This window comes from Apodemus sylvaticus, chromosome 1 (genome assembly GCF_947179515.1).
Source record: "Apodemus sylvaticus chromosome 1, mApoSyl1.1, whole genome shotgun sequence".
In the NCBI taxonomy this organism is placed as follows: Eukaryota; Metazoa; Chordata; class Mammalia; order Rodentia; family Muridae; genus Apodemus; species Apodemus sylvaticus.
This window is the reverse complement of record NC_067472.1, coordinates 98,719,637-98,743,982: the sequence shown is the minus strand read 5'-3', so window position 1 is coordinate 98,743,982 and position 24,346 is coordinate 98,719,637. Positions and strand designations below refer to the sequence as shown.

General features: G+C 40.4%; 1 protein-coding gene across 1 annotated transcript; it reads right to left on the bottom strand.

The window, feature by feature from the left end:
* Window positions 1-1,971: 1,971 nt before the first annotated feature.
* Window positions 1,972-20,717, bottom strand: Ovch2 (ovochymase 2). Its single transcript, XM_052178125.1, has 16 exons — window positions 20,630-20,717; window positions 17,665-17,774; window positions 17,277-17,368; window positions 15,535-15,707; window positions 15,102-15,197; window positions 14,695-14,846; window positions 13,976-14,165; window positions 12,715-12,738; window positions 10,797-10,887; window positions 10,555-10,679; window positions 9,568-9,708; window positions 9,080-9,210; window positions 5,860-5,953; window positions 4,966-5,097; window positions 2,304-2,379; window positions 1,972-2,086 (listed from the first exon to the last, which is right to left on the bottom strand). Exons 1-16 carry the CDS (start codon window positions 20,715-20,717, stop codon window positions 1,972-1,974), a joined length of 1,830 nt encoding a protein of 609 aa, XP_052034085.1.
* Window positions 20,718-24,346: the final 3,629 nt, after the last annotated feature.

Here is a 24,346-nt window from a genome sequence, read left to right as displayed (position 1 = left end):
CCAATCATGTCCCCTTGCTGTGGTCTTTACCTCTTTCATGTATGGAACTTAAATAGGACACATGTAAATTTTTTCATATTCTTTTTAAGTTTTTATAAAGCTTGCATAAAGCAAGAAACTTGTGAAGAAGGTTTGAGCTCCATTCAGTCAGGAATGCCCCTCACTGAAATTTATTCAATTTTTATTAACCAAATTATTATTTGATGCTTACCTTTCTCTGGGCATCCCAGTAGTCCATTGGAATAAAATCACGAATGTCTTGTTCATTGTTGTATTGTGACTTTAGAAAATACTGGTCTTGGTTTAGGATGTTAAAATCGGTTTGCTAAATGTGCCCTCTGGTGGCCAATAGAAGAAAGCACTGCATTCACACTTTACCTGGGGCATCTTCTCCAGGTGAGGAGGTCAATGTGAAAGAAGCCAGAGCAAAAAGTTCAAGTTACTCAAATACCTTCTCATTTTATGTAGCCTTTTCTCTCCACAAATTACCCTGTGGCTCTGTGTTAAAGAATATCTAGAAATATTAACAAGTAAGTAAAATAAAACTGCTGTTTTCTTTTTCTTTCTTTCTTTCTTTCTTTCTTTCTTTCTTTCTTTCTTTCTTTCTTTCTTTCTTTCTTTCTTTCTTTCTTTCTTTCTTCCTTCCTTCCTTCCTTCCTTCCTTCCTTCCTTCCTTCCTTCCTTCCTTCTTTCTTTCTTTCTTTCTTTCTTTCTTTCTTTCTTTCTTTCTTTCTTTCTTTCTTTCTTTCTTTCTTTCTTTCTTGCTTGCTTGCTTGCTTTCTTTCTTTTTTTCTTTCTTTCTTCCTTCCTTTCTTCCTTTCTTCCTTTCTTCTTTCTCCCCCCCTTCCTCCCCACCTCTCTCTCTCCCCAAGCAATCAGAATGTCAATTATAAAAGCTCCCTTCCCCTACCTCATTAGTGTATCTGAGATAGGATATACACATTACATGTGTGTTCATGGATGTCATGGAGAAACTGCATAAAAGAAAAGAGCAGCCCCTCAATGCTCACCGGCACCAAAACATGGCAGAGCAGCTAACAGTATTCAATGCAGAGGGCTTAGGAGTCAGGCTGCTACTTGACCAGAGTGACCTCTCCTCAACAAACTTGGGAAAGATTTTTTTTTTCTTTTTGTGTCTGGAAATTTTTTGTGCTGTTCTGAGAAGATAGGACAATGACCATATCCCACACTGCTCTGTGATAGCTTTTTGATGTATCAACTTTGCTAGGCTGCCACCTGCAATTTTTCAACCAGACACCCATACATTTCTAACCTTTCACCTTCAGGTACAGTCCACCCTGGACTGTCTGCATTAGCCTGAATTGATTCGTTAAAATTTTTCAAAGGAAGGGCTGTGGTTTCTCTACAAAAGAGGACAGGGGTAGGTATGAAGCTGTATTGATAGGGTGTTTGTCCAGTGTGCTTGAAGCGTTGGGTTTGAGACCCAGTACCACACAAACCAAGCATGCTGGTATCCACCAGTAATCCCAGTACTCAGTACTCAAATACCTTCTCATTTTATGTAGCTTTTTCTCTCCACAAATTACCCTGTGGCTCTGGAGATGGAAGCAGGTGTATCAGTCACTCAAGGTCATTCTTGCTTTCCTCATCCTTGAGTTAAATCAAACCTTGTCTCAAAGGTCTGATATTACTTTCTCTCAAAGAGAGAAAGAAATACAGAGAGACACATACAGAGAGAGACAGAAAGAGAGGCTTCCTGTGGAGATGCCTCCTGGACTCTGCTGATCCCTTGGGTTTTCCTTCCAGATTGCCAGTGCTGTGGGTGTTTAGTCAGCCCTGACAAATGTGTTAGCCATTTCTGATGAGTTCATTTGCTATAGCTACTATTAAGAGACTTCTGCAAACTGCACCAGTGGCTAGAATAGCAGAGATTTATTGTTTCCTATTTCTGGAGGCCAGACGTGGAAGGTGAGTGTGTCAGCAGGTTGATTCTGAGGGTTGCAATGCTTCTCACTGCTTTCCATACCTCTCCCCTTGCTTCAGAAGGCCACTGTCAGTTGCTGGTATCTCCCCGATGCCTTCTTCATATGGCGTTTTTGTATGTGTGTCTCTCTCTGCATCCAGATTTTCCCATTTTATGAGGACATGAATTATATAGGATTAGTATGCTCTAATGATCTCATTTTAAGCCAATTACTTCCATAAAGAGTGTATTTCCAAATAGAAGGGTCACCTTCTGGGGTATTGTAGTTTAGGATTCCAGCACATGTCAGAAAACAATTTATCCCACTTTTACTGAGTCCCCAGTGGATTGTCACATTCCTCAAAGTAGCTTACCAGAAATTTCCATTGCTTCAGGTGGCACATCCCATGTCTCCAGAGACACTGATTCATCCTCTGATATGGAGATATTTAAATCTGAGCATAAACATAATATGATTGCTTGGCTTACAGGCTGTCAAGTTTGGAACATCAGAAAATGATTTATGTTAATACTGTCAGAATTGTGGAGACACTTCAGTAAACAGGCCTACACGGGTCTCTTAACAGAGAGGTGGAATATTTTAACTCCAACCTGGCTCCCCTTCAACAGCTCTTTAAGGTCTAACCAAAGCAGAAAGCTTGGGAAGTAGATAACTGGCTCTTTGGATTTCCCACGCAAAAGAAGAATCATGAGGTTGAAGACACGGAGACTGGAAAGCACAAGTGTCCAGGGTCTGGGCTTGGATGAAGGTGCTTCATGACCTGCTTCCTGTTTATGTGGCACACGTTTGCTCGTAGCCAAGCAAATCTTCCCTGATTTAGCCCTTACCCCAACTCTGCTCCTTTTTCTTTCTTTTCTTAGCTGTGCAAGAACTCTGACCTAGGGCCTCATGCATGCTAAGCTACTGTACCACGGATCAGAGCTCCCTATCTACTCTTAAATGTGAATTATCCTCCCATCCTAAGATTGGAAGCAATACCTAAGACCACACATCTAGAAAGGACCAGGCAAGATTCAGACATGCAGTCCATCTTCCAGATGTGAATCTGCCTAACCACTAGTTTTTTATTTATTAATTTTTATTAATTTATTTGCAACCTGTGATGAATGGGAATGGTTCCCATTTTGTGGACTGTTTAGAAAGGGTTGGGGGTAGGATATTGTTGGAGGAGGTTTGTCACTGAGGGTAGACATTTCAAAAGTCCACTGTGATGGTTTGAATGCTATTGCCCCTCCCCCCAGGATCATATATTAAAATGCTTGGTCACCAGGGAGTGGAACTGTGGAGGAAGATTAAAATATGTGGCCTTGTTGGAGGAGATGTATCATTGTGTGTGGGCTTTGAGGATTCAAAAGTCCATTCTAAGCCCATCTCCCTTTCTTTCTCTGCCTGATGACTTTGAACCAGGATGTAAATAAAGCTCCCAGCTACTGCTCTAGTGACATGTCTAATTTCTACCATGCAGATAATGAACTAACCATCTGAAACTATAAGTAAGCCCTTAAGTAAATGTTTTCTTTTATAAGGATTGCCTTGGTCCTGATGTCTCTTCACAGCAATAAAATAATAACCCACTCCAGGCCTAGTCTTGTTACCTTTCTGCCAGGTGCTTGTGGGTCAGGAGAAAGTCTCAGCTACTGTTCTAGTGCCGTGCCTGTAGCCTGCCTGCCATCATGCTTTCCGCCATGATGACCAGAGACTAAACCTTTGAAACTGAAGCAAGCCCCCATTTAAGTGATTTCTTTTATAAGTTGCCTGGTCATGGTGTCTTTTTGCATCAATAGAATATTACAAAGACATAATCTTATAAGCAACAGACATGGTGCTTTTGTGAACTATTTGATGCCTCGCTGAGGTGAAACAAGGCACATTCAGCCACTGCCTCCTCCCTTTTCTTTCTTTCTTTTTTTTAAAATTGAATATATTTATTTTTATTTTATGTGTATAAATATTTCACTTGTATATGCATGTATATACTGTGTATGTGCCTGATGTCTGTCGAGGCCAGAAAAGGGTGCTAGATTCTCTGGAACCATAGTTACAAGTGGCTGGAAGCTGCCCAGAGTACTGGGAATTGAACCTGGGCCCTCCACAAGAGAAGAAAGTGTCCTTAACTTCCATCTCTTCAGTCTCACATTCTTCCGTTTTGTTGCAGCTTTCATACTACAAACAAAAGTCCTATTTAGTGCCCTGCCATTTGGCTGGTGTTTGTGTATATGTACTTTTGTGTTTTATTTAAATTGGTGCTTTAACTTTTTAACATGGCTCCTAATCATAGTGCTGACATGCCTCCTAGTGCAAGAAGACCATGCTATGTCGCACATGGAAAATACACAAACTTGAACCTGTTGAGATAGCTCAGGTGGTGAAGGTGTGGGCTACCAAACTTGATCACCCGAGGTCAAGTCCTAGGACCCACATGGTGGAAGGAGAGAACAGACTCCTGCAAGCAGCCTCTGATGTCAAAGTACCTGCTGTGGTGAACAGGTGTACATGTGTAGGTATACACACACACACACACACACACACACACCAAAAGAAAAAAATAATCATGACTCAGGCTTGTCAGCACCCACCATTTAAAAGGTATAGGCAGGAAGATGGTGAGTCTGAGGTTATATTGAGTTTCAGGTCAATCTCAAACAAAGCAAGTCATGTGTCAGATAAGCTTTATTTTAGATATCTATTGTAGTTCTGTGGTCTATGAATTTAATGATATATATATACATACATATATATATATATATATGTATATATATACATACACACACACACACACACACACACACACAAAGTTGTCCTTAATGAAGCTTGTATACTGACTGGTTTGTAAAAACTATCCACATCTATTCCTAGGAACATCATATGGTTTAGTATCCCTGATTCAGTGTTCTTGGTGATTTTATAGGATGCAATTACCAATAAAGCGCTTCAGTGGTATCCAGACTTATTGCCCTTCTCTACTCTGATGTGAGGATTAGAGTTGGGAACCTGAGAGCTGATACCTCTAGCCTCTTACCTGCTCTAGAAATGAAGGAAATGTCAGCCTGGAAGCCCCTGGAGGTGCCGTTTTCATCTGATTGGAAGCTGATGAGCATCACACTGGAGGAGCTCAGCACAGGGCTGGGTACCACAGAGCCACAGAACCGAGCTGCAAGGCCCCAGGCATGTCAAGTGAATAGATATGGCATCAGATAAAGAAAACAACAAGTATGCTTTAGATAGCTTTTGACAAGCTTCTTGACAAATACCACAACTCATCTTCAAAATAAAGAGATCTGCCTCTTCAAAATGTGTATTTGACCCCACCAGCATTTTAGGGTTGTTTCATCCGCCAAATACTCCTGAAGTACTGCTAAAGCAGTGGATCTCAACCCGTGGGACCCCTTTATGGGGGTGGCATATCAGAGATTTACATTATGATTCACAACAGTAGCAAAATTACAGCTATAAAGTAGCAATGAAATAATTTTATAGTTGGGGGGCTCACCACAGCATGAGGTCCTGTATTAAAGGGTCTTGACATTAGGAAGGCTGACAACCACTATGGTAAAACAATTACCTCTAGGCACAAGATATACTAAGCAATTTTTTTTTTTTGATGTGGCAGGGCTACATCAGATTAAACTGAGGACCTCATGAATGCTAGGTAAGCACTCGACCACTGAGCTGCTTCTGTGAGGCTCGTCTCTGTTTGATTCCTCTTCCTTGGCCTTTCACACTTGGCTTAAATAGTTTTCGGGCCTTGCTCTTTGCTCCCCACATAAAAGCAGAAGGAGTGGTGGAGAGACCATAGGGAAAGATGGAGGAGGTGCAGGGAAAAAAGGAAAATTAAGGTGTATCTTTATTTCTCATCTCAAGGTCAGGTCCAAGGGCAAACCAGTGGAAGCCAGGGCTCAAGGGGAATACAAACCTATTTCCTTCTCCCTCTCGACATCGCTATGTACAGTTACGTAGTCAGAGGTGCAGTCTCCATTTTCTTCTATTTCTAGGCTCTGAAATGACAGCTGAGAAGATGCCTGATTACATCTAGAAAAGCTCAAGGAGCGAGCAGAAGACTCTAGGCTCCTTGCCTTGTTCTAGAGTAAGATCTTGTTAATAAAGTTGCAGAGATATTCATGAGTGGCTAAGTTACTTAGGAAAAGATTCGCCTGAAAAACTCTTGAAACAGAAGCTATCAAATACAGCTTGCATGTAAGATCCGTGCCAATGTCTGAGCTCCCTCACAGTTACAGGGAATGGAAGAACCACCCTACAGAGACTGTCTTCTTTGGAGGCAGCTTTGGGTTGTGCTACTTGGATGTGTAAGTGCTGGTCTGGATACATATTACTTCTCTAGGGATCTTACATACCACAAGCCTATTTTTGGTATTTAATTTCCAGTTTACTTGACTCAAAGCTGAAGTTAGATGTATTTTTCACAATGTGTGTCTTTCTGTCTGGGAGAATGTACCTAGAAGGATGTTTCTGATTCCCCATCACATTTGCTCTCTATTGCTCCCAATGTGTACCAGTGCCTCGACAAGTTACAAATGAGTGCAAGAGCTGCTATCAAACAAAGCGTTGCCTGGAAGCTACTGGAACCACCTGCAAAAGGAACCTGAAGTCAGAGCAGTGAACTTGGAGAACTCAGGGCTCAGAGCAGAAATCTTGGTGAAGGGCAGAAAGAACCACTGCAGTTTACTAAGGACATATCATGATGGTTCTAGTTCCACAGTTTCTGTGGTCCTGATGTTAAATGGAAGCACATTTTACTTATCTCTCTTGCACATGCTACCTTTATGTTTTCTCAAAAATGTGTCATAAGCTATCTTTACACCATTACCTTCCTTCCTCTGCCTTGCTCTTTATATGATGTACTTGTTTCATAGGCAGCAAGGGGCAGGGGAGGTACACAAAGGGGGAGCAAGGAAACTGTGGGTTGTGGAGGGAATGAAGGAACTGCAAACAATTTGGTATCAGTGAAAGTTTTTTTTTAGGATTCAGTGACCAAAATATAACTCAAAATCAAACACAGTACAAATCCGTAGTGTTTCTTATGTTCTTGCCTACACTGCATTATGTGACTCTACTACAGCCTTGGTTTCAAATATATAACAAGCAGACGTTGCAGGAAGCATGCCGCTGCATAATGCAGCGCCATAGAACACGACCTGAAACATCATGACTCAGAAGCGAGTCCTGGGCCTGTTAGGAAGTCAGGTGTTTTTGCTGCACATACAAAGTTCCCTGCTCTTATAGAAACATAACAGCTTCATTACAGAAAACAGATCTGAATATTTCCCTACCATCATTCCTTAGCACGAGTCAAATCATCAGATCTTGGATCGGATTGTTTTAGAATATTTGACCTTAAGAACTTCTGTTTCAGTTGCTGACCTGACATAAAAAAGGAACTTTGGCTTGGGCCCAAGACAAAAATTCCAACAACTGCAGAATGAGTCCCAGACATACTTCTCCCATTTTTGTATTTTTGCAAATCTAAGTTTCAGTACCGGCGATTATAAAGTCAAAACACTGATCAGTCCTGGAAATCACTGAAGATACTCTCTCTGTCCTGCAATCTCCATCCTCACTCATTCTTAAAACCAGTGGGCTCCTACTTAGGCTCCTAACCTCTGTCTGTATTTGACATTTTATATAGCATGAATCCAAGCTTTTCTCAATTGTTCAATGGTTTAGTCCAATTATTCTGCCTTGTTTTTGAGGAGTAAAGTGGGTACTGGATAATTAATTCCCAATTTTCATTTTTCTTTAAATTTTTAACTCTTTTGGTAAACCCAAAGTGTTGGCCACATCCATTTGTTTGTTTGGTTTGCTTTGTGTTTTGAAGACTCCATTTTCTGATCTGTCATGAGGACTCATCGGTTTGGGTTTTTGCCTGTATCTCAAACCCCTTTCCTCTTCAGACACAGGTAGGCACCGATAATGTAGTTAACTAGGACCTATATATAAGATGATAATCTCCTTGATTGTACTTTCTAGTGATGTACTTGTTTTAGTTTAGGTAATTACACTTAATAGTATCATGGTTTGAATATAAAAAGTCCCCAGTAGGCTCACATGTTTGAATATTCGATCCTTAGATTGAATGATGGTGTTATGTTGAAGGTTGTGAAACCTTGAGGGGCTGGAGCTTCACTGGAGGAAGTGGGTCACTGGGGGCAGGATTTATGGGTTTGTGATCATTTTCTGTCCACTCTCTTCTTCCTGAGTGCTGCTACATTATGACTATCCATCTTATGCCACCGCCAACATGCCTTCCCTGACATCAACAGTATTGTCTCACGCTGTAAAGCATAATATACCTGCCCTCTCTTAAGTTGTTTCTTGTCAGGGGTTTAGTCACAGCAATAAGAGAAATAACTGATACAGATGTTCACACCGGTCCAATCGACTCTGCAAGAGTTTCAGGGTTTACTCCTTCCCTCTTTTCTTCCTTTCCTTTCTTTCCTTCATAAGTTTTTGTTCATTCATTATTTTAAGAAATATGTGCCTATCGATATCCTTATCCAGATTGTTGGCCTACTTTCACTTGTGATAGCTCCACAGAGGATCCCACTACTGTTTAATTAACAACAAACAAATGGCCTTCACACTACTGAGGTCAAATGTGATATCCACGGGCCTGTAGTTTGGCCTCAGCATTATTTCTCCACACTCTTTCTAAGTGCACTTTACAACTCTGTTGAGTCAGGCACTCCCCAGCCCTGGCCTGTGTTGGCTCCTCTTTGCTTTCCTTCTCTGCCTGGAGTTCTTAAGGACATTGGCGTGACTGTTATCAATTTCTTAGTCAGTTATAATTACTTTCTTCAGAATTTGAGTTTATAAGGAAGAATGTTTGTTTCTAAAAGGACATACGACTCATGAAAGTCACCAGGCTGAAAGATTAAGGTAACAGTGGGAAATTTTGTTTTGTTTTGAACAAAAACTAAAGAGTGCAAGTGCCATCTAGTGGTGGCTACAGGGAAAACAAGGCTGGTCACTTATCTGAATTCAGAGTGTAGTGTGGCAGGTACTGAGGACTGAAAGTATGGCTGTAAACATATTAGATACAAGCTCTGCCTGAACAGTGCCCTTGTCAGCTCTCTGTGACTATATAATGTGTAATTTAGGAAAAATACAATCAATACCTTAATTAGGCAATGGTTGGGGGCTTGAAAAATCCAGGTACAGCTAGCCATGTCACTGTAGTCTTCAGGATAGTGAAGACTCTGTATAGTGCCTTCTTCAAAGAGGATAGTTAGAGACCTGCAGCCGGAATCTAAAACAGAGGAGGGCAGAACAAACTCAAGCACACAGGAAAGACTTTTTGTGTTCTCCCTCCTGTCTCTACTAAGTGATAAATTACATCTTTTGGCAGAGCCAATACCAAGGGAGAATGTGTGCTTGCTTACAGAACTCTTAAGGAAGGCCCTCTCAGCTCACTTGGGTCAGTGATCAGGAACTTTCAGGGACTGGGAAGGAGAGACTGTATCTTTCAGCTTGCCAAGATTCCTCTGCACTATGAAGCTAGCAGACCTCAGGTAACGTGTCTTCCTGCCTACCCCCTCCAACCCCTTCAATGCCAAAGCTTCTGCAAAGGGCCTAGATATTAAACAAAGGAAGTAAATGGTTTTACCAGGAGAATAACTCGGCTTCAGTGCTTTATAGGTGAGATTAAACCCAGTGGCATAATCTGTGGCATCAGAGATGAATCTCAGCTGGATAGAACTGGAGCCAATGAGAATGGATGAAGGGAGACTTTCTCCACAAAATTTCCCTGCAATGTGAGAAGAATCTTTGTTCAGAGTCTGGAAAATGGCACTACACACATCACCTAAGGAGATGCATCTTGTCCTGGATGTTCAAAATGGTCTGAATTGAGCTGCTCAGCTTTTGCACTAGTAGGATTTTGATCCAGAATGCTGTGTTTATGTTGTTCTTTGACTTTTGCAGGATTTAAAAAGAGTACTATCTTTTAATATGGTCTCCCCTATATTCTATATTATCTCCTATATTCTCTTCGGTTGTAACAGCCAAGAATACTTCCAACATACTGCCAAGGGGATGGGCAAAGTTACTTCAGGGTGAGAACCACAGAAACCCTATTCCATTTTTGTAATTTGTTGTTTGTTTGAGACAAGATCTCACTATGAGACAAGATATACTATGGCCATGGTCATGCAATCCTCCTGCCTCAATCTTCCAAACTCTAGGTTTACAGCTATGTGTCACTATGCCTGGCTTCATTTTTATTACATAAATAAGCTTTGTCTTCTCATGGCCGTATCTTGGTGTCATTCTTCTTAGTATTTTGAGGCACGTAAAAACCACTTATAACCATAGATAAATGATGTCTTACTTGAGGTGACTTGGAGACCCAGCAATATGTGTAAAGTTTACTTGTAATGGGGTCATGACCCAGGCAGCCCGGCTTTAAAAGTATTAGATGCAGCTGTTGAAGTGCAGAATCAGACCCAGTTCTCCCCATTTTAGAGCAGACTCTCAAAACTGGAGGAGGAGACTGTTGCATTTATGGTTGGCTCCATGTCAGATATATTGTGACCAGACATTGTTAAGTCTACTTAGCCCTGCTTTCCGTATGACAGTGTGAAGAACCACTTACCAATGAGTCTGTCTTCTAAAGAGTACATTGCCAGGTAATTGTGGTGACAAGACTCTACATCCAAGTGTGACAAATTGAACAATATATGCATATCCCCTGGAACCAGGAAGGTCCAGACACACAGTCTGCAGGCAGATACATGAGAAGGTGTAACTTCTAGACAGATAGTGACAGTCAGTTTTGTTAATGGGCACAGGCAGGCTGGAGATGGAGCCTGGAGAGGGCACTGAGGGAGTACTCACTGCTTGCTCTCATAGTACAGGCGGAGGCTTTCTGGGAAGTGCAGCTCTCCCTCAGACCCACTGATTAGACCATCTGGCTCACTGCAGGAGGCTGAGAGGGAATGCCACAGCATCAGGGATGCAACCAAGGCTCTAATCACCATAATAACATCCTAAGGAAGCTGAAGACATGGGAGCCACCGTTTCTCCTTTCTGTACACTCTGTTCTTCATGCACTATTTCTTTCCTGTCTTGGCATCTAGAATGCATCATATATTTTTGTTTTTGTCCATTTTAGGCCTTGTTTACCTTTGAGATGCTGTGACCTACTCCCATCACTCAGACTCAGAGGCTTCATTCTGTGGGTGCAAGCACTTCCCAGGTTCTATCCTAGTGCTCCTTCCCCCTTTTTATTGGAGACCTCAGGATAGGCTTAGTTACACTGCCAGTTTCAACTCTTACTTCTGGACTTTAGGTCAGACTTACACTAATGTCCAGCTATCTCCACTGAAACGCAATCGTCAGTACAAATGGAATCACCTTCATGAGCAAAACTGCCGCTACCTTTGATTTAAGGATGAGCTTTGCTCAAAGCTGTGATGATATCAAGAGTCAAGTTGATCCCAGCTTAGAAAGAAGAATCAAGTTGGGCTGGGCGGTGGTGGCACACGCCTTTAATCCCAGTATTTGGGAGGCAGAGGCAGGTGAATTTTTGAGTTCAAGGCCAGCCTGGTCTACAGAGTGAGTTCCAGGACAGCCATGGCTACACAGAGAAACCCTGTCTCTGAAAAAACAAAAAACAAAAAACAAAAAACCAAGTCAAGTTGGATTTCTTCTTCTCCTCACTTTCAGTCCTTACTAAACTGGTTCCAAATTTTTTCCCTTCTACTTCTTTCTTTTTATTTTCTGGCCCTTATTCTATTATAATCCTTTACACACACACACACACACACACACATACACACACACACACACATGTATATAGGTATATATATATGTATGCATGTATATATACACATATATGTATGTATATAATCTGTCATGAATTCCACTTGACTTATTCTTCCCTTAATCTCCTTCATGCTGTTATTACATTCTTTTACCATATAGCTATAATATATTTATCTAAACAATCAACTTTCCATTGTAAAATGAATCTTTTTTACAAGATTTTTTGTAAAAAAATCTTTTTTTTTGACTAACATGGGCAGATTTTAGAATTTGATCTCAAATTATCTTTCTATTGTTTTCTCTTCTAAGACTTCATTACACATTCTACATGTAAGCTGTGTTGGTTGAATTGATGTTTTGTCCATATTTTTCCTTTTTTATCCTTTGCAGTCTATCATGGATAAAGATGTATCTGTTCCAAAAGTCTTTGGCATTGGTTGCATAACTTTGAGCAGCCTAGCTCTGGGGGAGTCTATTTGGCATTTTGTTTTTTGAGGAAGAACAGGCTCAAAGGCCCAGTGGACAGCTAAGCCAAGATCCACTCTCATTTCACTATAGATAATGTAACTGAGGAAAGGGCTTGTCCCAAATTTCAGAGTGAATTCATCCAAGAGTCATGGTGAACAGATATAAGACCTCTGTGTAAGTAGAGGATCTTTCAGGGGACTGTATGCCACTTATTAACTATTTCTGTACCACTTCCCTATTCTCCTATTATCTAATTGAGAGTTAGTGTTTTTCAATTAGTGTTTGCTGAATTGGATGAAACTATGACTTGATAAGAAGATATATGGAAGGGAATGGGGCTCTGTGGACATGGAATTGGCCGACTGGCAGGGATAGCTGTGGATTCTCATCAGAGTTTTACACCAAGTGATGACAGAAACACTACCAGAGGAAGATTTTTGATGATAACAGGAACTGACTCCCAGAAATGTTAGGATGTTAATTCACGCTTCTGCCAGAGCAGGTTGCAAGGAGTACCCACCTTTGGTGCTCTTTCTTCCATGGCCTGAGAAAGAAAAAGAAAGATGCAATTCAAAGCTTGTGGTACCTTGGATAAGAATTAACTCAAAAAGCAGAGCATTTTAAGTCAATATACAAATACTGAAAATTTAATCTGTGAAAAGAACATGACGGGTGAAATGACAAAGCAGGATAGGGGTCCTGGCATTGTGAGATGATTTCATATGCTTTATTCTTACTAATGAAGAAACAGTGATAAACTTGGAGATTACACAGAGCAAAAGGAGGCAAGGTGCATGAGAGTGGAGGCCAGAGATAGAGATAACCTTCCTCGTCATGAGCATTTTGAATAGTCACGCACTGAGGTTCAGATACCTGCCATTGTGCTATACTCTTGAAAAAAATTCTGAGTTAACTTTAGTTACCCCACTGAGAAATGATGGAATCCACTTTGAGACTTGAAGGCACCAGTTAAGGAAACATTTTGGAGGCAGAAACGAAGCTGCATTTTTTTCCTGGCTGGTCTACTACAAGGGTCACATAGAGCCAGTCCCTCAGATTTACCACATTTGCTTTTATACCTGGGTTTCTAAATCTTTTGTCTTATTATATTTAGGTGATGTTATTCATTATGGTGAGCACTATTTGCTGTACTGTACATGGCTTAGCAGCCCCTGTGACTTCTATATACTAGGCACTGGTGTCCCCTTTTTAATTGTGACCTCTGAAAATATTTTCAGAGAAATACCAATCTCTGGGTAGTCAGATTATCAGTGGTTGTTCATTGCTGAGCTGTGCTTTAGCTTCCTGAATCTTTCTAGGATAGTAAAAAAGTGGGTGGATATCTATATCTATCTATCTATCTATCTATCTATCTATCTATCTATCTATCTATCTATCATCTATCCTCTATCTATCTATCTATCTATCTATCTATCTATCTATCTATCTATCTATCTATCTATCTATCTATCCATCCATCTATCTATCTTTTACATCCATCTATCTATCATCTATCTATATCTATATATCAGTGGGTAACATAGTTTCTATCATAGGCAAAGTTTAATCAATTTATGAGGAATGCATTCATTCTTCAGTCAATATTTTAATACTTAGATTTATATAATATTTTGCTCTTATATTAGCTCATACATTTCAAAATCCTCAAGCATTACACTGAGAAAAGAAGTGGCCCTTTCCAGGCATAATTGTCTAGCCTGCTGATTCTCTTTACCCCAGTAGAACTGTAGCTGTCTAAGCTTGCAGGATGGCTTCATTACCAGTCTGGACATGTTTGTGGATCCAGGGAAGCACTCTCCTAAGATCTGTGAAGATCCCAGGAGATCCTTGCTCTTTCTTTCTTGCATTGTTTCTCCAGCCTCGACCACAGCCCAAACCCCAAGAAGTCACTCCAGCCAGAGTCCAGGCCCCTTTCCTATTCTGGCACATAAGTGACCCTCCTGAATCTCCCTGTGGAAGGAAGAAGGAAGCTTCTGTTACTGTGATTGTTGGTGGAGGTGCCTCAAAGTGCTCACATCCCCATGAGGATGCGAATGTCAAGCACTAATGTCCTCACTTCTAATAATTTAGACTTAGGGATCTGGGAGAATATCTGGTTACAATTTCCATTTGATCCTCAAACATCAGAATCTGTCAGTTTCTGCTCCTTCTCCTCATTCATGGTGCTCATCAATACTTCCCATTTCTCTTCATACTACAGAATCAGAGACTTCTTGCCTAAGGATACAACTGACTGAAATCTTCATAAATGCTGAGAATTGGGGATAGTGACTTTTCCAACACCTCTAATCTAGGAATCTCAAAATAAGAAGAGACATTCTTAATGAGTGGAGGGACTCCATCCTTGGTACTATCTCTATTTTTTGGGGGGGGGGCGGCAGTGGGGAACAGATTCTAGTTTTATCTGGTATGAGCATTCTTAGACTCCTCACCTGCTAGTAAACTTTCCTGGGCTTGGAGCTTAGCTGTACCCACTTACCTGACAAGCATCTCTTCCTCCATCAGGGGATCCTGTGCAGAGAAAGGTCTTCCCAGTAATGGGGTTCCTTAAGGTCAACAGAACAGACTCACATTCCTCCCGAGTCAAAATTGGCAGGTTCACCTGCTGCAAGACGTGCGGGAGGCTGCCACCTGGAATGAAAAGATGGGCCCACCAAGGTAAGTTTTTACTTTCTGAGATGAAGAGGGTCTGTACTTTCACCACCAGCAGCTAGATGCAAGTTTGTGTCTCTTTGGGAGGATCTCAATTTCTTAAGCACACTGTGAAATTCTCTGACTTTTGAAATGTTTGCTTGGTTGTTTAATTAACCAAAAATTCTGGTTTCTGGTTATCCACCAGAAAGTTTTGAAGATTTTGATTAAGAGGAATGGTACAGGAATTCTTACCTTCAGACAAGCGACCCCAGCCTGCAGTTGTACAAATAAATCCAGCTTTAAAATGTTCTCCTGGCTCTGGAAGACACACAGGCCTCACAAACTGTCCTGAAGAAAAGATTAAGGCAGGAGTTGGCTTATGGAGAAGCTAACACAGTTGCACCTGTTGGCATCTGGGTAGTCTCCAAAGACCCCTTAAGGGTCTTGGTAGATCAGCCTGGAATCTTCAGGAGTCACTTGTCAGTTTCCTTCCCTTGACTCCATATAAGCCTACATCCAGAATCATAAGGAAGACATTTTAGGAAGGGGACACTTCAGACAAGTCTCCACTTCCAGTATATAATCCAGAAGAGCTGGTCTCATGCTACATAATGTGAGCTGTAGAGGTATAGTATGGATCAAAGGTTATGGTGTTGATTATTCAAGGTGCACTGTAAATGTTTACCAAATTGGAAGGTTCCAACCATCTTCAGAAGGGCTATATCATAGTTCATAGGTTTTCTGGTGGAGAACTGCGGGTGTATAATGACGGTTTCAATGGCAAGTGTTTGCTCTCCTGGCTCGGCTTGGCTCAAGTCATGTTCTCCAGCAGTTACATTCAAAGTTAACGCAATGTTTCTATAAAAAGGGAGAAGGGAAGAGATGGGGTTTTAATGAGCCTCTGAGTATGGTTGTAAATGCTGGAAAATTGGCCTCTTCAAATTGACATGGGTGAATAATGTGGAGCCTGAGAGTGCTGAGCAAAGTGAATGAGAATGGTTCTGTTGCTACTAAAAATTAGGAAACCCATTGTAGAGATAGTGACACGATACATTTAATATTTGTCAGTGTTATTTGTAATCGGCTAGAGAAATGCACATGCATTGTAATTCAGGGAGCTGAAATATATATGAGATTACTCAACCATCTTAGTAGGCTGTCCTAGTCATAATACCAGTGAGTTATTTTGTAAAGTATTTGTGATTCCTAGTAAGGGTGTTGCTTCAGTGTCAAAAATCTTGTGTGGTGTGTGTATTATGAAGGGCAGCAACCTAACTCTGATGTTCCAGGGAGTATGCATACTCAAGGATTTGGACCAATTACAACAATGTGAAATAGGGATTGTCTCTTTGCCTTCTTTGTAAATATTTGTAATTTATTTTTCTCCCATGAAATGGGAATGATGCCATTTCCTCAGGTCAGTGTTATCTTGAAGGAACTTGATAGGATGGGGTGGAATAGAGTAAGCATTTTGAGCTTTTCTTTCTTTGGAACCCTTCTTTTCCAATGGTGATATTTTATATCAATTAGATAGGGCACCATCATTTCTTTTGTAATGTTTTCCTGAATCTTGGATATATCAGGTACTTAATACAGTACATAGCATCGCTCTAGCTTACCTCTGCCTACATTGTAGGGACATCATTAAATGTTTGTTTGCTTGTTTATTTTTATTTTTACTCAATATAGATGGTCTTTCTATATTTCTCAGGCTGGTCCCAAATTCCTGAACTCATGCAATATTACTACTTCAGCTGCTCAAGTAGCTGTGTCTTCAGATGTGCAACACCATGCCAGGCTATTTTCTCTTTTAAATTATGGACCCACTTAGGGCCATCATGCCTCAATATTTTTTTTTGTATTTGGTACTCACTGACAACTGGCGGTTTATGAGCATTCCAAGAATGTTTTCAGACTTGAAATGAAAGAACAACTATGGGAACATAATCTTGACTACAGCCTAGTATATGTGTAGAATGCCAACAGTGGAGTATTTGGATCACACTAGAAAGCTAATTAAAAAAATAAAAACTCTTAGACTGAAGCTCAGAGAAGCAAGTCCAATAGGAAGGAAGACATGAACATCTGTATTTTATTGGTTTGTCTTTGTTTTCTTAACATATATAATAAACCAGCAAAATGTTTTTTTCACTACAACATTTTAATCAAAGAAACTTTCACAAGTCAGTCTTTTTTATAATACTCTTAGATGACTTCAGTGGGTTTATATAAATATAGCATTAAAAGAGTCATTTCTTGCCTCTGCACAGAATCCTTTATCAAATAACCTGAGAATTAGCCTACAGTGTCTCTAAGCCTCATTTGTGACACCCAATTAGCTTCTTCGTGCTTTACAAGAGTAATCTGTTCTGATTCTATGGTGCAGGATGGGGTAACCTGGTCTTCCGCCATTAACAGCTTTCCTACCTGTTGGCCATGCAATGAGCAGCTGTGATGACCCACTGTGAAGAGATGATGGTGCCTCCACAGATGTGCTTCTGCTTTTGTTTCAGAGACACCTAGATGACAGAGAACTAAGTTGATGAAAGCTAATACTGTGGGGTTTCCCCAAAACCTATGACTGAGCATATTCTGAAAGACAGATACAGATAGCTTAGCCACAGTGACCATGACTGAGCACAAATTCAATCATAAATATTAATTTTCTTTTAAGATTAGGAAAGCATAGTTCTGGGTCTGTTGTGAGTTTTTTTCCTAGAAAGAGGGTGACCGAAGGGAGGTAGCATATGATCTGGTGAGACACAAGCTTGAAATATCCTTGTTCACCCACTAGAAGAGGGATTGCAAGACTCACTTGCCAAGGATAGGAACCCTTTTCCACTTGGTTTCCTCCAACAATACGACTGAAAAGGTTAAAGTAATTCTGAGGCTGGAGCTTAACCAGACTCTGCCCACAGTCAGGATCTGGAGAAAAGACAAGGTAGACACTGAATGATTACTTTCTAGGACTAAGATATACAGAAAAATCTTCCAAACAAGAACAAAATGGAGTATATGGAATATGTAGAGAAATTACAACATGGCTTTAAGTTAATTGTTGGGATTAGATGTGTTTTGCAAAACAGATTGCTCAGGTTTTGTCACAATAAGATATGTACTATCAAGAGACAGCTTCTATGGTGTGTGTGTGTGTGTGTGTGTGTGTGTGTGTGTGTGTGTGTTCATCCATGTGTGGGCACACATATACTTGAAGTCAACTTTGACTATCTTCTTAGCTCCCTTTAAATTGTTTTTAGAGACAAGATCTCTCACTATTTGGAACTCTCTAGCTAGCTCCAAGGATCTGCCTGTTACTGACTCATAAGAACTGCATTTGGGAATGCACATCACTATATCACCTTTAAAAAATGATTTCTGGGGATTAAACCCAGTCATTTGCGCTTGCATAGAAAGCAGTTTGCTGACTGAACCATCTCCCCAGACCAAGGACTGATTTCTAATGTGAAGGCAGGGATAATTGGCACTGGCTTGTCAGGAATGCAGCCTCTTTTCTTTCAGAGCTCTCTGGCCTCAAAGAAAAGAGGTTCATCACAGCACTCTGTAGTACCCTCACACTCTCTATGTGCCAGGATGATTTGATTGTTTCTGGCTTTCAACCCACGTAGACTGTGGACTCCACAACGATGGGGATTCAATCCTTCCTTCCTTCCTTCCTTCCTTCCTTCCTTCCTTCCTTCCTTCCTTCCTTCCTTCCTTCCTTCCTTCCTTCCTCTCTCTCCCCCTCTCTCTCTCCCCCTCCCTCCCTCCCTCCTTCCTTTCCTTCCTTCCTTCCTTCCTTCCTTCCTTCCTTCCTTCCTTCCTTCCTTCCTTCCTTCCTCTCTCTCCCCCTCTCTCACCCCTCCCTCCCTCCCTCCTTCCCTTCCTTCCTTCCTTCCTTCCTTCCTTCCTTCCTTCCTTCCTTCCTTCCTTCCTTCCTCTCTCTTCCCCTTCTCTCTCACCCCTCCCTCCCTCCCTCCTTCCTTTCCTTCCTTCCTTTCTTCCTTCCTTCCTTCCTTCCTTCCTTCCTTCCTTCCTTCCTTCCTTCCTTCCTTTCTTCGTGACACAAGTTCATTTCACTATGGAGCTCAGGATGAACTTAAGTTCGTGTCTTCTCTGCCTATGTCTTTGGAAGGCTTGGATGACAGGTGTGTAACAGAACATCTAGCATATGGACAATTGTATTACAAGTCCTCGTATGCAGATTTGCTTAGTTAACTTAAGGATGATGCTGTAGTCTGTCCTAGTTTGTAATTGTATCTGTCTCTCTGCTCTGCTATGAGACTGAATCTTAAAGCATAGTCTGCCTGCCACACAGTTAGATATGAAGAAATTTAATTAGATTTACTTTAGGGCAGAAAACACATTGTTCAGGGTCAGTGGTATGATGATAGTTTCAATTTACACACTGATGTCAAGACAGGTGCCTGTCAGGTAAAGAGAAGAAATATCTTTACAAGAAAGACTTCATCTCTGACAACACTTCAATGTGTGTGTATTTATGTGAGCTTTTGACTCCTTAAGTAACAGGCAAGTTTAAATTTGTTTACTTGCACTGTGTAATTCAGTGGTGAATTTGTTTCTCTTGAGGTCATCTTCTCCTATGAGGTTTCCAAGAGTGCATATAACACTCTACACCATCATCACTGAGCTTCTTCACCTATGTGGCTCTTTGGATGCTTACTGACCACTTCATCTGAGAAGTCTTCCTTGATTTCTTCAAACTGGGTTCTGGATCTCTCCCACAGTTTAGAACTCTTTCTCCCTACTCCTGGTTCCCCTTTAACAGTTCTTTCCAATCTACGTCATGAGATTAAATTCCCTCCTTCCCTCGCTGGACTGCAGAATTCTTCAGTGAGATACTTAGGAATGTGGATCCTATGCATACACACTTCTAAGGTCTAGCACAGCTCCTGACTTACAAGTTACACCTGAAAAGCATGACCAATTGAGCAAATGACTTTTCTTGGGAATACATCCTTAAAAGGAGAGCTACTTAGATCGTCTTTAAAGTATATGAAGCTCTCCCATATAACTTCTTTGTTAATCCCCACACCCTTACTGCAAAAATTACTTTCATCTTCATGTAGCAGATGTGAAAACTAAAAATCAAAGAGACCCATAGCTAATAACAGTAAAGCATGAAACAACCAATTGTCCTTTCATTCTGAGCCCAGGGCAGGTATGATCCAAAGCTGTTCCAGCTGCTTCAGAGGGATGAGTCAGAAATCTGCTAGACATAAAATTTAGTATTATCTGAAGTCACTGAAGCAGAGACAGAGAACATGTTGATTCCTCGGCTGGCACAAGTCCGACTACAGACAAGCCTGCCAACAACTGTTTTAAACTCATTATAATCAATGCAAAAATATTTATGCTATATGTCAGTGAGCATGCATCATATGGTTATTAGGATAATTTCCCTGAGGATTCTAAATACTTCCAAACCTGTTCTCATCTCCAGCATGTGCTCCGTGGAAGAATACTGGGTTGTGTAATGTATCCAAATAAATGGACAATCCTAGGTCAGTTGGTAAAACTAGGAGAAAATACTTAGTGTCCCTACAAATGTTTATATTTATTTCATATTATTTCAATTCCATATGCTTATCACAGAAGAAAATTCCAAATAAATAATTGAGAACCAATTACATTTCTGAAGTAATTTGCTTCTCTTGTATTCCCAAGGGAGCAAGAAATGGAGCTGTTATTTTGATTCTCAGCAAGCGTGATCCCACCAGACACAAGAACGAAGGTAGTTATAGAGTTAATTTGAAACTTACCTCTGATGGAAGAAAGGGTTTCAGAATGACCTTGTTCCAAGTAGACCATTCCTAGTATTAAAATCAGTTTTTCCTTGCTGATAGGCATGTTGAGATTCAACACTTCCCCCCTGAAATGTAGAGAGCCCAAAAGAAACAAAGGCAGCAAGCTTTGAAAGAATAGCAATAATCCAACTTAAAACAAGCTTATTTATTAACTGAGACTGGAGGCATTCAACCTTGTCCATAAGACCTCTTTGCATGTGGTTTCTTGAAAATGTCTTTTGTTAGATGTGGGAAATCAACTACAAAACTGAAGTCTTGGTTGAACAGCATAACATATTCTATTCCACCTACATCAATAAGTTGCTTCCTCCAGTGTTCCTGGCTTAGCAAACTGGTTTGTGTCTGAGGTTTTGTTGTGATTATTACTTGCTCCTTTTTCTGTAAGGGGATTGAATATTGATGTGTAATACTAATTTTGGCAAGATGCAAACAACTGTCTACTTATCCCTGATAGGGAATTGATAACAGATTAAAGTAAGGATACTACCAACATCCAACTTGGTGGATCAATGCATTTTATTGGCATTACTTATAGGAATATGGGTGAGGGGGGTTAGTCACAGGAGCTGAAATGACTCAAAGACAGTGCATCAACAAAAGCCTACTCCAACATGGGTGACAAATTATAAAAGCTCAAAACCTAGAGCACAATGTAGTCTGTAGTCAGTTGGACAAATTGGAGAGTGTCTTTTGTAGGCAGCTTTATTGGTTTGAGTCTTTTCAAAACAGCTTAGTGGATCCAAGATTGCCTGTCAGCAGCCTTTATTGCTTACATATGTTAGGGGGAGATCTGGTGAAACTGATGAGTTTCAGGGACCTTATAAAGTCTTTGATTTATTTACTTTTTGAGCCTTAACTCTGCTCCCTTTACAACATCCTAAGCCTTAAAGAGGTTCTTTCCATGATAACATGTTTTATCTCCTGAGAATTTGCTATACAACAAATATCAACATTGTCCCTTTGCAAAGGTAGACATTCTTAGCTGTTTGCAAATAGCCCACCAGAATGACTAAAACACTTCCCTCCTGTCCATTTCCAAGTGTAACTGCATTAGCATGCATGAAGAAGAGAAGAAAAAAACCTAATGCAGTAGTACATTCCGTAGGACATACTACTAGACACTCCTTTAGTATTTTAGGATGCTATTCATTGGAGTGTTTGTGAAGTTTCACTTCCCATCATTAAAAAAAATATTCTAGAAGGCAAACAATCTTCTGTACCTGGTAGATGTCTAGACACAAAAAAGCGGCTATGATTACTTCCACATTTTCCTCTTTCCTGGCTGTTGAAACATTGTATTGGCTAGTTTTATATCAACTTGACACATGGGATTCTCAATTGAAAAAATGCCTTATAAGGTTTGCTTAGAGTCTAGTCTGTGGCACATTTTTTTAGTAAACAATTGTTGTAGGAGGGTCTGGCTCACTGTGGGTAGTGTACATCTGGGCAGGTGGTCCAGGGCAGTATAAGAAAGGCTGAATAAGTCATGAGGAGCAAGAGAGCAACACTTTTCCATGGCCTCTGCACCAGTTCCTGCCTCCAGGTTTCTGACTGAGTTCCTGCCCTGTTTTCCCTGGATGATGGACTGACTACAGCTGCAACATGAAATAAATATTTTCCTTCACAAGTTGCTTTTGGTTATGATATTTTATCATAGCAATAGAAACCCCAAATAAGACATACATAGTGTGCAAGAAATGTATGTGGATTGGCAGGGTCATAACCATGTAGGAACATGAAATGCTTCTGTGAGATTCCTAGAAATCATATATTCAAAAATAGCAAATGTCAAACTAAAAGCCTCCTAACTTCTTTATGGTGAAATTTCCAGTTGAATAAAATAAATCTGTGAATTAACACACACACTAATATAAATGCAAAAATAACTATTTCTGTCTTCAACATAATTCAACTTTATTGTTTAAATTTCTTTTTCTCTATTATATTTTAAAACATTTTAATAGTCATTAGTTATTTGGGAATTGGATCATATTCATCACCCTTACCCTGAAAATCTTCCCAGATCTATCCCTATTTCCCTACCTGCCAAACTTGTATTCTTATTTTTGCTTCTAAACCTATCAACACCAATTTGTGCTGCCCAAATGTTGTTAGATATTCCTTTCCTTTGGGGCAATGGTTGGCTTACAAGGGGCTACATTCTCAGAGAAAACTGACTTTCGTTCTGATGTCTATCAGTTGCCAATGGCTCCTTTGCTTCATGTCCAACATCCCTCTATGTGATGGAGTTTGGTCTAGTTTGAGGATGCACAGGTCTTGTGTATGCTGTAATGACTACTGTAAGTTCATATGTGCAGCCATTCTGTTGTATCCAGAAGACAGTTTACTCACAGTCACACACCATCTCTAGATGTTCTATTCTTTATACTCTCTCTTCCACACTGAACCCTGAGATTTTAGAGGAGGGGTACAACATACATTTTCCATTTAGTGATGGATAAAATATTTTTTAACCCTTCAAATTTGTGATTGTTACATACTTAGAAAATGTTTATTAAAGACAGAAAATAAAATTCCTGATTGAAACTTTGTCCACACATGCTTTAACTCTGAAGCTAAAATTTGAAGCTGTTAATTGGGGTGTGATATTCTCCCCCAAATACAGGCAGTCAATCATTGCTTAAGCCATAATTCAAACCTCAATCTTTATTTGATAACAAGAGCTCTTGTGTGCTTTTAACAAAGTCTTTTGTGCTTTTTAATTGCTTTCCAGAGTAACTTGTCTCACAGCCCTCCTAAATCCAAATGTTATTACATTCTGGCTAAATTTTGTGTGCTACTAATGGCCAAAAGTGCAGGAAGATGTCACTTGGATCTGGAACGTTCAAGGTTGAAGAACCCAAAGTAGATAGATCTATGAGCTGAGACCTACTGTTTTTTCCCTAGGGTCATAGGATAACAAACTGAACTCTAGACTGAAAAATGAAAACTTTTTTCTCTTTATGTAAGAATGCACACACATACACATGCACACTTACACACACACACACACACACATATATATATATATACACAAACACACATACATGCACACCCACATGCACACCCACATGCATAAACACACACACACAAACACACATACACACAAACACACACACACACACATACACACTATAATGAGCCTCTACTTAGTCCTTCATTAGTCAACACATTGAATACATATCTACACTCAGCTGTGAATACACATCAACATTCATACACAACATGAAGTTGGGAATTGATAATTTGGTTCATTCATACATTTTGCCTTAGTTAGTGTTCTATTTCTGTGAAGAGAGACCATGACCAAGGCAGCTATTATAAAAGAGAACATGTAATTGGGGCTTGCCAAGGTTTAGTCCATTATCATCATGACAGGGAGTATGATGGCAGGCAAGAGTGTTGCTGACAAAGTAGCTGAGAGCTACATCCTGATCTACAGATATAGAGAGAGGCAGGGAGAGATTTGAGCCTAGCATCTTCTTTCAAGCCTCAAAACCCATCCCCAGTGATATACTTCCTCCAGCAAAGCCACACATCCTAAATCCTCTAATTCTTTCAGAGTTCCATTCCCTGGGGCCTATACATTTAAGCATCTGATCCCATGGGGAGTTAGTCATAGTTAAACCACCACATTTCACTCTCTGGCTCTCATAGGCTTGGGGCCATATC